The 15,848-nt window shown below is 45.3% G+C and overlaps 1 protein-coding gene across 1 annotated transcript in view; it reads left to right on the top strand.

The window, feature by feature from the left end:
* Positions 1-15,848, top strand: part of CDCP1 (CUB domain containing protein 1) — a 47,571-nt gene that overhangs the window by 20,154 nt on the left and 11,569 nt on the right. The window contains exons 2-4 of the mRNA XM_054693620.1: positions 4,534-4,746; positions 9,247-9,624; positions 10,781-11,149. Coding sequence (XP_054549595.1) covers positions 4,534-4,746; positions 9,247-9,624; positions 10,781-11,149 — 960 coding nt within the window. The remainder of the gene's footprint in view (positions 1-4,533; positions 4,747-9,246; positions 9,625-10,780; positions 11,150-15,848) is intronic.

The following is a 15,848-nucleotide window of genomic DNA, read 5'->3' as shown; positions in this document are numbered from 1 at the left end:
GGCTGGTCATCTCAAAGAAAGAGCAGAGAAACATGGCAAAAGAGTAAAAGAACACCTGGAGTGAGTGATTGAGGCCTTGCAAGACTTCCTTGTCTTTGTTTTCATGATGAGTATGGATGAAAATCTGGGTTATTTAGAGCCCAAATAAAAGAATACAAATAACAGAGGCAGCATTTATGATTCATGAAATATAAAGACTAGCATATTCAAAAATTAGAGTTAGGACAGTTGTTTTCCTTAAGGAAAAAAATAAAGGTGAATACCTGCCTCCCACCATCGGAAAAAAAGTTTCCAGTAAGAGAGCCCCAGTCCCATGGTGGCTCTACCAGAGCCACTGTCTTTTTCAGAGGTTCCCCACAAACCATTTATTTGGACCCCCCTTGGTCTCAACTCAACTCCCCAGTGGCAGGCACGCCTATGCCGACTGTTTCTACCACTGAATCATTTGTATCAAGTCTGCTCTCTGGAACATATTAGAAGCCAGAAAATATTGCCCGAATACACAATTTCAAAGACTCTAAAAGAAAAACTTTACTCTCTAACAGGGATGTGCATTGTTCTTTATATGTCACTAGTAATAGAATAGATTGTCATCTACCCAGAATTATTTGGATACTGGCCTAAAAGCAGGAGAAAACTGAGTGGAGATCTCTTAGTGAGATCAGCCTTGTTCTTCTTGAAATCTAATTGAAAGCTATTTGGAAATATTACCCATACTTTGAGAGAAATTGGGACATCCCAAAATATTATTAAACCATATTTTAACTGTGGCCATGACTGTCTCCTTCATTTATGAAGCGCCTACTTAATGTAGAAATGCAATCTGACACAAGGGTTTTCCTCTGTTTTGGTTAAGTTATAACATACACATAGTAAATGTCACCAATTTAAAGAGCGCCATTCGATGAATGTGGCATTTCTCTTCAAGTGTAATCACCACCGTAGTTAAGATCCAGAATGATTCTCGCCCTACAAAGTCTCCTGGGCCCCTCTATACTCCTTCGCCAGCCCTGCCTCCAGCCTCAGGCAACCACTGATCTATCTGTTCAGTGTCCAATACTTAACTAAAATTAAAATAATCATAATTGTTGAGTCAGGCATTTTTAAATAATGCTTTGGCCAAAGGATGTAAAAGAGGCATGAGGATGACGAAGAAATTGGTAACCTCGCTAGCCAGGTGCCAGGTCTGAGTTCCCTCTGAGAATAGGGTGAGAGAATGCAGGAGTTCAGAGACAAGATAGCCCAAGAATTTTTTACAAATGACCCATTTTTACAAATGAGACATTTTTATGATTCCAGAAAGGGAACACAAATGCCAGCATAAATTGCTAGGATGTAAATCCAACAAGTGGGTTTCCAATCACAGATCTGGATTCATTTTCAATCTGATGTCTGAAAGAGCCCCTGGGTCATCAGACTCATCTCAGAAGATATAAGTGATGATGCCTCTGGAATAAGAAGCGTTCTAGTAAATATGGGACTTATGGCACAGAGGATGTTTGCTTCCTCGGAGGCTGTTAGTTAAAAAGACCAAAAGACCTGTGTCTGTGATTCCCACCAAGATTTATTAGCCCAAACTGAAACACAGGAATGGTGGTCTGTCTATGAGAAACTAAAAACGGGAAAGACAAGAACATGAGATTAGGGGGTTATAGGGAGCTGCATGGAGAGGAAACTTTCTGCCTGCACACGAGCAACGGGCACTGGGCACTGTCTGGGCTTTGAGGCTACTTCTGAAAAAGACAGTCATGTCCTGTTCAGGGGTGAACAAACACCACAGTCCTCTGAGTCAGAGACTAGAAAGGGGGTGCATATAAAGCAGGTCAGGCTGACGGAGGGGCAGACGGGAGGAGCACTTCAGGGGACTGGTCAAGGAAAGCCACTCAGGAGGTGACCTTTGGGCTGAGACTGGAATGACTAAAAAGAGCCAGTTCTGGCTGGAGAAGGAGCAAGTTAGAATCAGGACCAGCACGTGCAAAGGCCCTGAGGGTGAGAAAGAGTTTGGTGTCCAAAAAGGATAGCCCAGGTGGCCTGAGCACAGTGACTGAGGCAGAGAGGGGATGAGTTGAGGTCCGAGAGATAAGCGTTGCCCTCAAAAATGCAAACCTGAGCCATTTGACTTAGGAAGGCAGCTGTGCCATGCCCTGGAGCTCTGAGAGATTGTCACTGCCAGCAGTGGCAGTCACTGGGAACACTTCAGGTTGCAAAGTCACTTCTTACTTACTGAGGACTGACCCTATTAAGAATTGGCAGGGAAGGTGGAGTTATTCTAGGCCAGCCCCTCTTTTTATAAATGAAGGAACAGAGGCCCAAAGAGGGTAAAGGTCTTACCTGATAAGCCGGGGGAAATTGCAGTTCATTATCACAGGTGAAGGGATCAATTTCCTCACTGTGTAAAGAGCTGCTGGCCAGAGGGCCGAGCAGAGTGAATGAGAGTGAGCGAGGAGAGGGGTCCACAGGTGGACCTAAGTCCAAGTGTTTCACACGCAGCTGCTGGGAACACAGTGAGCTCAGCCACTGCTGGGAAGAGAGTGTGCTGGGCTCTCCCGCGGGCCGGAAGTCCTGCAGAATGAAGGCAAGTGGCTTGTCAAATGCTGGAAAGGAATCAGCTGTGCTTGGGTAGTAGCTGGTGGTCTATCTAAACAACGGAATACTGCTCAATAATAAAAAGGAACAAATGACTGATGACTGATTCCCGCAGTCCTGTGGATGACTCTCACACAAATGCTGAGAAAGAAGCCAGAACAAAAGAACTTGCTGGAGGAGTCCTTGTAGATGAAGGTCTAGACCAAGCAAAAAATAACTGATGGTTTCCTGGGGCCAGGAGTGTAGATGGCCTGCGAAGGGGCTTTTGTGGAACTTTGGGGGTGATGCTTTTGTGTGTGTGTCTTGATTGTGGTGATCATGTGTGTCTACACTTGCTGAAACTCTTAAAATGTGTGTGTCCTTTTTGATGTTGATTATACCTCAGTGAAGTTGATTGCAATTTAATCTTTTAAAGGAGGGGACACGCCTCCCTGGTGGCACAAGGGGTTAAGTCTCAGCACCATGAAGCTATCACCAGCCACTCCAGCATGAGTTCGATCCCCGAGTTCTATCCCCAGCCAGGGAGCTAGCCCACATGGCACAGCAGACCTCTCCTGTCTCACCTGCTGCTCCCCTCAGCAGTGTATTTCAGTAGATCCACCTGTTCTGTTCCCCACTCTGTCTCTGGTGAATCCTCTCTCACACACACCCGCACCTCTGGCCTGTACTCCAGCTCTTGTATGCATAAAAAATAAATCTTTAAAAAAAATATATAGGAGGGCCTCCCCGGTGGTGCAGCGGTTGAGCGCTGGGTTGCAAAGTTGCCCGCAGCCTCTGCAGCGCCGGTTTGATCCCCAGCTGCTCCCCGGCCACCGGAGGAGGGTCCCACATGGCACACAGACCTCTCTTGCCGCCTGCTGCTCCCCTCAGCAGTGTACTTTGGTCCTTCTGCCTGCTCTGCTTCCCGCTCTGGCTCTGGTGTATTCTCTCACCCTCCCGTGCTTCTGACTGTACCCAGTGCTTGTATAAATAAATAAATAAATAAATAAATAAATAAATAAATAAACAAACAAACAAATAAATAAATAAATAAATCTTTTAAAAAAAAAAAAATATATATATATAGGAGGGGAAAAAGCTTATCTAAAAAGCAAAGAAAGGTTTTTGGTTGGCTTGCTATTTGTCCGTTGAATGCTCTTACGTACCTGCACCTAAAAGGTACCAACCAGGGAAGAGAGGCACTGCTTCCGGCCTCTCTCTGTGAACCCCAGGTTCCCTCCACCAACCCATTTACAGATGACCATGCCCATATCCACTGGTCCCAGCCATCAGCTGCCTGTAAACCCACAATCAGAACCTGAATGAAGGGAAGGGAAGGCTTAAAAATCAAGAAAGCAAAGGGAATGGGCAGGAAATCAGGCCCCATCCCAACCCTACACACACCGCTGTTTAATAACCAGCCCCATTTGGCGGGCTTGGTACTGTTGGTTCCTTCAGATAATTTTGCTGGACCCCAGTCTGAAGTATCAGCATTGTTTTGCTCTTCCTTTCCAGTTTCATGGGCACAGTGCATTTCTATCTAATTTCTGCAGAGGTTGCCTGGCCTCCATTGTACACTACAGCATGTGTATGCATGCACTGGGCCTATGAGAACATGCAGGGCTGAAGGCAGCAGCTATTTGCAGATAAACATGTTCCTGCAAAGAGACAGCATCTGTGTCATGGACTTTGGTCTGTGGTCAAATGGGAAGGAGGTGGCTAGTTAATGCTGCACAGATGGGGCATCTGAAAACATGCTGCTTGAAACTTCCAAGATATGGGACACTATTTTTATCTCTTAGAAAAAACGAAAACAAAAGACATGTTGTTGCATCATCCCCCTTTCAGACCAGGAGGGAAGGAATGCAGGTATTAACAGGAGCTCCTCCCTGCAGCAGCTCTGGGGGCCAACTGCAGACTTGCAGACCTAAATCAGCCAGCTCACTTCATTTTTCTTCCTCCCTTTAGAAACTTTTGAGATTTCTCTGCCACAAGGAAGCGGCATTTTAGTTCACATAAAGCTCGGAAACACAGAGGTGCCAGCCATGTCCTGTTACATCATAACTACTAATTCAAGAAGCTCTACCATATTATTCATCAAAGATGGAGAAAGTAAAACCTTTCACTTTAGTTGCCGTCATCCAGAAAATCACTTCGTCATGGAGATCCAGAAGAATATCGGTAAGTCCGTGCTAAACCAGCCTCTCGTGCCAGCGAGGCTTGCAAGCTCTGTGCTGCACCCTGCTCCCTGTTTAGTCCTTATGTGGCCACTTATGATTCCAAGTGTTTTACATGGTTAAATTGTTTAATCCCTAAATTAGCCCTTGGAGAGTTTCACAAAGCACTTGCCTAAGATGACACAACTGGCAAATAGCAGCAGGACAGAAAGCCAGGTCCTTGGGTTCCTGGACCTTGGCCTGTGCCCATTGGGGCGCTCTGTCTGAAGTGCTAAAGGCGTCAGGCTGATGACGAGCGAAAGTCAAAGGAGGTGGAGGACAAAAGAAATGGAAGGCTGGGAAGGTGGCGGGAACGGACATAAGAGAGCTTTGGAGATGAGGAACTAGGTTTGGCCTGAGTTCTGGGGCTAAGGATCACATGACCTGATGATGTGTCTTCCTCTGACTGAACTGCTTTGTGACTTAGTTTTCTGTCTGTAAAAGAAAAAGAGTCAGTGTATCAACCAATAGAGTTGTTATGAGGTTGAAATAAAATAGTACATTGAAAAAGTGGGGTATATGTGAACAAACTTTAGATATTTGGCATTATAATTATAATTTGAGCTTGGGGTAAGGGATTAACATGGGAAATAATAGTCAGGTAGAAAAATTTAAATGTATAATTTCCCAATCATTTCAAGGCGGGCATGCAAAATAGGAATTAATTATTAGGCATATTAACAATGGTTATGTCATCTAATCAAAACCATACTCAGTAAATATCTTAGCTTTTAACTGAAAAAATAAGAATTAGGCAATAGATCAAGAAGCAATAAAAAGAGACTGTTTGATAAGTATAGCTAAGACCCAATTATCTGCAAATACCAATTAAATAGATAAATCTCTGACTAGTGTCTTGGAAAAAACAAAAAAAAACAAGTATACAAGATTGGAAGAATAGATTTTGATTTAATGGTATATACAAAGGTGGTTTCTAAAACTGCAAGAGACTATTATAATAATAGATGTGAAAATATAAATGAAATAGATGATTTTCAGGGAAAATTTATTTGGCCAGATTGGTTCATAAAAAGGAAACCTGAATAAATAAATAAGGAGGAGTATGAAAAATAACCAAGATGGAGGAGAGCAGGGTTTGGCTTCATTGAGGAGTCCTATAAAACTTCAGAAAGCAGATGATTTCTATGATATTAAACCACTCTAGAGAAAGATTGACGAAGTTTTTCTGGAAAAGGCCAGATAATAAATATCTTCAGCACTGTGGGCCAGATGGACTCTGTGAGCACTGCTTAATCTGAAGTTAGAGCACAAAATCAGCCATGACATTAGGTAAACAAAAGAACAATGAATGTTCCAGTGAAACTTTATTTACAGTAAGAGGGTTTGATTGGATTGGGCCCATGGCTGGTTTGCTGATCCCTGTTCTAGAACATAGAAAGAAACATATAGAGCATACAGAGTTCATTTTACAAGACTTTTACAACCCTGGTGTCAAAATCTGCGAAAACATTAAAAACAAAGCCCATAGACCAATCTATTATGAATATACATGCGAAAAATCCTAAATATACATACAATTTAAGTATTTCAAGTACTGAAAGACAAAAGAAAAGATGAAAATAAATGAAGAGATACACCATGTTCCTTGATGAAAATCTCAGTATCTTAAAAGTGTCACTTCTCCCCCATTAATTTAGGAGTTTCAGTCGATTATAATTAAAATTTCAGTGAAACTTTTAGAGCAGAGACTATTGACATGCTTAGGAATTCAATGGGCTGGTGTGTTGTTGTTAAAGAACAAAGTCAATCTGTGTGTTTGACATGGAAGGATACCCAATTTGTCCCTCTGACAACACCGCAGTTTAAAATAGGAGAGTAGTTTATATAGTTCAGTCCCACTTGATTAAATAAGCACATGTGATCCTACAGAACCCAAAGTCTGGTGGGATAAACACCAACATGCTTACAACCACATGCTTACAACAACCTTGCATTATTTCCATAGGGGGCTGGGGAAGCTAGCAGGCAACATTCATTTTCTCCTTCCTGTTCTTCTGCTGTCCTGTTTTTAACAAGCACACCTTACCTGGATAATCACTTAAATCAATAGCTGACTGCTGTTTTGGAAGAGAAGAACAGTAACAAGTAACACACAACAACCTCCCCCCCACCCCCCAGGCAAGTCTCTCAATCCTAGGAAACCACACACCATTTACTACGTAGTAAATACCCATTGTTTTCAAAACATAATTTTGGAAAATGATACCAAAACATGACTTCCTGAAAGAATGACTCTGGATACAGGCCCAGGGTTCTGCCTGCCCCTCGTTGTTATACCTTTCAAGCTTTGACCCCTCTGTTGTTGAAATAGTCCCACCGAAGTGAATGAATGCAGTCTGTGGAAAATGGGTTGTGACTCACTTCAGGAGTAGCTCATCTCCAACCTCTGGCTAGGAGTCACTTTAATTATTTAACATTCCTGCACAGGATGGGGCTAGTAGAAGGCTTGGAGGCACCCCGATCGCCTCGCTGTTGTACCTGTGTGTCCAACCTAAAAACTGTAACTCTCAGCAACAGAATACAAAGCACTTTCCTACCTGACTCTCCCAGTGTCATCACTGGTGGCAGAACCCAGGTGGGGAGATGGGGCTTTTTGACCCCAGTTCTTGGTATGGAATAAGATCAGACTCGCTCGGAGGGCTCCGGCAGGTGTGTTTTGAAAACGCCCTCCAAGTGAGTCTGGTGAGGAGCCGGAGCCCGGAATCTCCACCTCACTAGGGCTAGCCCATGCCAAGAGAGCTCACCCAGCGGGAGCCGCACCCTGTGATCCTGGGCACACAGGACGCACAGGTAGAAAGCTCTGAGGCCAACTTTGGAAGCAAAAGAGGTGGCTTGAGGTGAACAGTGAAGTTTCCATGACTCCTAAAAATAGATACTTTCTTGGGCCTCCCCTGGTGGCGCAGCGGTTGAGCGCTGGGCTGCGAAGCTGCCCGCAGCCTCTGCAGTGCCGGTTTGATCCCCGGCTGCCAGGCGAGGGTCCCACATGGCGCGCAGACCTCTCCTGCCGCCCGCTGCTCCCCTCAGCAGTGTACTTCGGTCCTTCTGCCCGTTCTGCTCCCCACTCTGGCTCTGGTGAATCTTCTCACCCTCCCACGCTTCTGACTGCACCCAGTGCTTGTATAAATAAATAAATATATCTTTAAAAATAAAAAATAGATACTTTCTTTACTGAGACACCACGCTTTTTATCTGTACTCATCGCCTTGTTATCTGACACTGTCTTGTTGGTTAGATGGTGCAGTGTGTTAGCAAAAACTCAGGTTGACCTAACACAGCCTGGACTTGTGTCCTGGGATTGTCCTGCACCCTGACTCCAGGGCTGCTTGCAAAATGAGAGGTTTGGTGTGGATAACCTGAGAGGTCCTAGGCAGCTCTGAAATTCTTCCTTAATCCCCTTTCGAAAAGACAATTATTTCAAATACCCGAATAGATAGCATGATGGCGACGCACCAGACCCCACAGCACCTCTCAGACTCCCGATGGTCAACACCAGGAAAGACGTGCCCTGCCCGCTACTGCTTTCTTCCATCTGCTTTCCTCTTGCTTCCTCCTTGACAGCAGTGTTTCTCACTTTGTTTTCAAAGGCTTCAAAAACAAAGCACATCAAAGGATGTCATTAATTATTAGCCTTTAAAAGAATCAACTGCTGTGGTAATAAAATACCAGCATTTGAGCCATGGGGCAGGAAGATAATTGTGCCCATGAGTTCCACACACAGGAGGTTGTAGATTCAGAACTAGCTTCGAATGCTAACGAGTGTGCTGACGGAAAAACCAGTTTACAAGGTGGAGCTTGGCACTGTGCCCTAAAAATTACGAAACCATCGCTCAATTAGCAGAGGGGCAGTTAACTATCCCAAAGCACAAGCTCTACTGCAAATGCCCCCTCTCGGCTTCCAGTAAGACCCAGACACAGGCCCACACCTGGATTCCAGTAGCTTCACCTGGAAAATGCAGTCGTTAGGAGGTATCTAGGGTCTGGTTCCCTGGAAGCGGAGCCTGACATGGGGGGTTTTTGTTTAGGTCACTTCTGAGAGTGCCCCCAGAAGCAACCTGTGAAGGAGAAACAGATGTCTTTCTAGCTGAAGTGTAGCCTCAGGCTGTTTCTGGGGTAGGGATGGCATTGGAGTTGTGTCATTTGAATCAAGGAAGTCAGACTTTCTCTCCTGCACTGGGCAGTGAATGGCTGTGGACCATTGCTCCCCTTGGGATGGGAATGAGGGGGCAGCCAAGCCTCTCGTCTCTGGTTCCAAGCAGCTCTCTCTGCAGAGGCACTTCCCTAGGGAAGGGAGCATCTGTGAGCCTTCAGCCACCAACACCCACCCAATCAGGGGATGGGCGCACCCACCTGGTGAAGCCCCCAAAGAGTCTAGTGCGGTTGCTGAGGGGCAGTGAGTGGCTGGGTGACGATCCTGACCAAGACTGCTTTTGTGACTGTATTTCAGACTGCATGTCCGGCCTGTGTCCTTTTGGGGAGGTTCGGCTTCAGCCCCCGACATCAATGCTTCCCACAATCAACAGAACTTTCATCTGGGATGTCAAAGCTCATAAAAGGATCGGTCTAGAGCTACAGTTCTCCCATCCTCGCCTGAGGCAGGTTGAGCCTGAGGAAAGCTGCCCGGATGGAGTCACTCACTCCATCAGTGGCCGCATCCATCAGACACCATCAAACACCATCGAGGTCAAGATCGGGACCTTCTGCAGCAATGGCACCGTGTCCCGGATCAAGATGCAAGAAGGAGTGAAGATGGCCTTGCACCTGCCATGGTTCATCCACAGAAACACCTCCGGCTTCAGCATTGCAAACCGGTCGTCTATAAAACGTGAGTGCCCCATCCCTCTCCCTCCCCTTTGTTTTGCTGAGGTTGAAACATACAAAATCACCAATATTCTAGGTCAGAACTGGTGAGATGTCAGCAATTTTGTGTGATTCAACCTGAGTACCTTCAAGGAAGAGTCCACTCTCCTGTAAGCAACAAGGGCCCCTCACTGCTCTAGTGAACCCACTCTTGTCTATTATGCAAGCTGGTGGTCATTCTCTCTCGTTTTTTCTTTGTGCCTGTGAGGTTTGTTTGCAAGGAAGAAAGTGGAATTCGGTCTGCACACCTGTTCTGACTGCTCCGCTTCGAATTTCTTTGTCCTCTCTTCTACCCCTTTCCCGTGTCCTGTAATTGTATCTGTGATGTACTGGAGCTGCCCACGTCAGCCCATGAGAGGAAATTGCTCAATGTTCAGGAGTTTGGGGAGTCAGTGTTAAGCAGAGCAGTTAATAACAATAAAATTACATAGACTTACAACTAAGGAAATTGATTTAGAAACAAAAGTAATAAATATTCAAAACTCATGACTTCCTAATTATTATACCACATTTTACTATGAGCTATGCACTTGAGGTTTAGTTGACTCTGTCTGGTGGATATACTATATGATGGTGTATTCTCCCCCCAACTTTGGCTTTTTTTTTTAAAGATTTATTTATTTATGCATACAAGAACTGGGGTACAGGCCAGAGGTGCAGGGAGTAAGAGGATTTACCAGTGACAGAGTGGGGAACAGAATAGTTGGATTGACCAAAATACACTGCTGAGGGGAGCAGCGGGTGAGACAGGAGAGGTCTGCTGCACCATGTGGGTAGCTCCTGGGCGGGGATCGAACTCCTGCTGCAGTGGCTGCGGACAGCTTTATAGATTGTGTCTTAACCCCTGGCATCACCAGGGAGGCCCCCAACTTCAGCTTTAGCCCCCGAGTATTTACACCAAGGAAATGGGCAGACACTACAAATTGGGAATTTTTTTTCCTCTGCTGAGTCTGTTATTAAGCATTTACCCACAAACACCAATGTCCCTTCATCCTGCCACAATCATACTCCCCGCCCAGGCCCTGAGCACCTCCCTCACTTCTCTAGCCCCCAGCCCTTCAGTGTGGACAACCGGTCTAGTTGCCTCCTTTTGTTTCTCATTTGAGTTCTGCTCCCGATAGGACTGTGCATCATCGAATCTGTGTTTGAGGGCGAAGGCTCAGCCACCCTGATGTCAGCCAACTACCCAGGTGGCTTCCCTGAAGATGAGCTCATGACGTGGCAGTTTGTCATTCCCGCACCATTGCGGGCCAGCGTCTCCTTCCTCAACTTCAATGTCTCCAACTGTGAGAAGAAGGAGGAGCGGGTGGAGTACTACATCCCAGGCTCCACCACCAACCCTGAGGTGTTCAAGCTGGAGGACAAGCAGCCTGGGAACATGGCTGGGAACTTCAACCTCTCTCTGCAGGGCTGTGACCAAGATGCCCAAAATCCAGGGATCCTCCGGCTGAGATTTCAAGTCTTGGTCCAGCATCCACAGAATGAAAGCAGTAAGTGAGCCCTGCTTTTCTTCCTCTCCACCCCAACACCTTCTTTCCTACCTGGCGAGTCCGCTTGGGGTGAGGCTTTCTTCCTATTTCTCATCGCTGGCTTCTGGAACACTGGACTCTGGATCCTGTGAGTTTCAGGAAGTGCTTTGCTAGGCAGTACAGACTCAGTGGCAAACGCCTGGCATGCCTCTCCATTTCAGCACAAGATACAAACAAACTTGCATTCTAAGTGCTGAAATGTCTTTAATAGAGGTATTGAAAGGTTTCCTTCTGGGTCTCATTTCTTGACCCTAAATGTAAACGAGGATGTCACCAACACCCACAGCAACACCCACAGTGGTAACTTACACTGTTTTGTTGGCTGAGTGCCCCATACCACGGACACACTCTCTTGAGTGCCAAGCCCTGCCCCAAGCATACCAGTTACGTGATCTCAGCGAATCCTTATTACAAATCAGGGGTGAGAGGAGAGGAATTATATTCACTTACTGATGAGAAACCAGAAGGTTCAGAGAGTTTATAGAAGCAGCCCAGTATCACACAGCTTGTCAGGAGCACAGCAAACTCAGAACCCAGAGTCTGTGTGTGGATCACACTGAACCCCGGGTGGGTTCCTGAGCATTAGTTTGCACATCATTCCACACACATTTACTCAGATGCCATGACCCTCCAGAAGGGAGGCAGGGCCAAGGGCCAGGGTGAGGAAGAGGGCCCAGAGGACAGCATTTAAGGAGGCTCCCTCTCTGAGGGCCCATTCTCAGGGGGATGTGCATACAAGGTGGGTGTGCTTGCCCAGAGAGCAAGCCCCTCCTTAAACTTTGCTCCCTGGGTACCTCACTTGCCTCACCAGTCTGCACCCTGACGGGAGAGGTGTGCATCTTGAGATGAAAACTACAAGGTGAGTTTAGAGTGAAGGTCCCAGAGGCTCGCCTGTGAAGGCTGGAGTATGACAAGTCGTCTTGAACTGAGCCATTCTGACGTTTGCCAAGGGTAGGTTTGGTCCAGAGGACTGCTTCTCACCCTTGTTTTTATTATGATTTATTTCTGGAGAGCAGGCAGAGCCAGGCAGAAAAATCAAGTGGGAGTGTGAAATGGCATGCAGTTCATTTTGGTAGAGCTGATAAACATCTGAAAAGTGGTAGTGAGGGGTCACCCGAGAGGTTGCCCAACTGGTTATTGCCTTGGGGATGCCCCCTGGGAGCCTAGCTCCTCCGAAGCTGGGGACCCACCCATGTCTTAACCCAAGATCCCTCCTAATTCACAAGTAACTACATGAATTGGCGCGTATGTGTGTCCATTGTGTCCATTTTTAGGGTTCCTCTATCACAATTTTATAGTCAGAATGCTGAAAACAGCCATGAAAGAATTTAGAAATGGAGTGGGTTTGAGTTTTGGATGATAGAGAGGTTTGTTTATCATCTCAGTCATGGTGAATGTTACTGATTAATCCTATTTCCTGCAACATCAGCTGGGTTGATTTCTGAAACTAAATAAACTGCTAGACGTGCTGTGACAGCATCAAGAAAGGTATGGCTTTAGTCTTGAGGTAAATAAAGAGTGATTTGGATGTGTTTAGCAGTGTAGAGGTCTTTGTATAAAATAGGGGTTACCTTTTTCTAGGGGAGTGAAAGGACTTGACCAGCAAGAATGTCTTTGGGGATAATATTAGACTGAACTAGACTCCCTGAGAGCTCTAATCTTCTGGACAGCCCCATTATGTCCTTTGAACCCTGATGTGGACCCTAAATGTCAAGGGATTGCACACAACAGTGAGTCCTGTGTACCCACATGTTTGTCTGATCCATTCCTAACTATCCTGCATTCAACAAGTATCTGTGGGCTACGTAGCCCCAGGTTAAGAGCACCTACTCTGAAGTCAGCCTGCATGGATTTGAATCCTGGCCCCCTGCTTACTGGGTGACCATGGGCAAGTCACTCAACTTGTGTGTCTCAATCCCTCATCTATAATGGAAATGACAGGACTTGAGGAGGTGTCCTGAAGCAGAGATGGCCCAGTGCCAGGCAGGTAGTAAACACCCATTAAATGTATCCTGCCCCATAATGAACTCTCTTCCTGTCTTTTTTGATAATATGGTTCTATCACATCCTACCTGGTATTAATTGCCTCTTGTTGCCTATAGATTTGAAAAATAATTTTGGTCATCTTTGAGTTTTATCCATCACAATTGAGAGAGAGAGTCTCTATTATGTTTTTCCTTTAATAAAATAATTTGGGGGAGGTTCAAGGGTCGCTGCTGATAGTGATCCTAAGAATTACCATTGTTACCAATCTCTGGTATTCCCTTTGGCAGGAGCAGACTGCCAATCTTGCTCTAAAAGTACCAGACTAGGGTCTTCAGAACCCTGGGCTTATGGGTTCTCAAGATTCAAACAAGGTAGCCAGACGTGACTTTCTTCCTGCACGACAGTGCTTGTGCAAGCGGTCACTTGCATCCTGTTTAGCTTTTACAAGGCATTTGGGGCCCTTAACTGAATGTCGGCTTTGGTTTTCGTTGCTTTGTGAATCTTAACTTTGCCCTGATGAACTTCATATATATTTGAGCCCATTTTTATGTTAAAGTTCAAAATCTCATTCTATAGATACCACAGAAAAATGACTAGGAACCTTGGTGAGACTCACTCAGTAACCTTATCCCTTCGAAGTTTCCCGGTGTTGATAAATATCAAACAGTAAGAAGTTCTGTGTGCTTGTGTGTGTGTGTGTGTGTGTGTGTGTCTGTGTCTGTCTGGGGAAGGGGAGGAGGTGTTACTTAGAAACCTCAGAGTCCCGTGGTTTTTCCATGAAGGACATCTGCAGTGTTGAGAAGAAATCCATGGTTCTTCTGCAGCAGGAAACCATTCAAGTCACAGAGCTGCCCATTCATGTGTGGCCTTGGACAGTCCACTGGGACCTCTGCACGGTCTCCACTTCTCAGCTGTGAGATGGCAATGGCCGCGCCCTGTGTGCTCTCTGTTGTGAGGCTGGGTGAGGCTGCTTTCAGGGTGCATTGAAGACACTGAGTAACAAGGTCTTGTCTTTCCACAGGTTTAGGAGTTACTGGGTGGCCCAACTTTGAAAGGCCGCCCTCTGGGAGAGGGAAGGCTGCACATTTCCATCCTGTGAAAGCCACCTGTGAAAATACCCCATAGGCAGACTGTAGATTGCCTGTGTCTCCAAGTTATTTTGAGATCCCGCCATGAGAGGCTAATGGGCGAAATGTGCACACAAATGAGGAAGTTCAACACAGTGTGTTATTAGTGGGAGCCAGGGGCCTGCAGACACTCCCTGAGATGGCAGCATGCCCTGCTCCCGAATCACAGTTGTTTGTCTCAACAAATTATACTCTCTGTTTTGGTTTAACTGCTGGATGTCTCATCACCATCCACCTGATTATTATACAGTAGTTTTCAAAGGAAATTAAACTGTAAAACCACAGCACCATTTCACCACTCACACCCACCACGATAGCTAAAATAATAAAGGCCAGGACACTGAATGATGGTGAGGATGTGGAGCAAAGGAATCGTCATACATTGCTGGCCCATAAGATGCAAATGTCTAGGAAAACTCTGGCAATTTCTTATAAGTTAAACTTATACCTACATGTGGTCCAGAAATTTCACTCCAAGAGAAATGAGGCCATACATCTACTCAAAGACTTATAAAATGATATGTCTGGCAGTCTTATCCATAAAAGTAAAAAACTGAAAACAAACTAACTCTCCATCAATAGAAAAACAGACAGACAAATATGGTATAGTCATCCTATGGAATACTACGCAGTAATAACAAGGAAAAAGCGACTGATGATGCTCACCATCTTACGGAGCACAGGACAGCCCCACAACAAAAAGTAATCCTGTTCAAAATGTCAACAGGGCTGAGGATGTGAAACTCTGCTTTCAACTGTGTATATCGTTAAAAGTTTGAAAACACAGAAATGAGGGAGAGGGAGGAAGTAGGGAGATGCTGCTGTGTGTGATTAGATCTTGACAAAAGTGAGCACAGGTTACAGAAACAGGGGTCTCTAACACAGCCAGGGGCAGGGGTGGGAGAGCTTCCTGGAGGTAACCGTGAAGATGAGTTTTAAAGCACAGTAGGAAAATGACATGAATATGGGGCCAGAAGGTTGAAAAGCTAACCATTTTTCAAATCGAATCACATTTAAGTTAACAAAATCAAAATATATATGCTAGTTCTGGACATGACCTCTTTCTGATGAAAGCACTATTAGATATTATGGTGTAACTTTACATAGAAATAGACACTAATAAGAACTAAAGTAGAGTTAGCTGGTAGGACAACACTAAGACATCTCTTTAACTGTGCTTCAGATTTGACACCAAGCACCCTGGCAGCCAGTTCAAAAGGAACAATTCCATTAACTATGTGGTTCTTGTTACCAGGAAGGAAGAAGAGGGGAAACAGAACTTGCCCAGCTGGCATTCAACTTAACTTGCTGGAGCTGCAGGCAGGGGTGTAAGGGATTGATGAACATACAGGCAACAGCTTTCCTAATTTGATGACTTTCTGTAAAGCAGAATGAATGAAATTAAAAAGCAACTCAGTAAAAAGTAATCTCCAGGGGTACCTGGTGTGGAGCCTTTTGATGATGATGTGATATAGTGAAATGACTTCTTTATAAAGCAATCTGGTAATCTATTCCAAATAGTTGAATATATATATCCATTATTTCAC

Source organism: Talpa occidentalis, unplaced genomic scaffold (genome assembly GCF_014898055.3).
Source record: "Talpa occidentalis isolate TD23 unplaced genomic scaffold, MPIMG_talOcc4v2.1 talOcc4.10, whole genome shotgun sequence".
Classification (NCBI taxonomy): Eukaryota; Metazoa; Chordata; class Mammalia; order Eulipotyphla; family Talpidae; genus Talpa; species Talpa occidentalis.
This window is presented reverse-complemented; position numbering and strand designations above follow the sequence as displayed.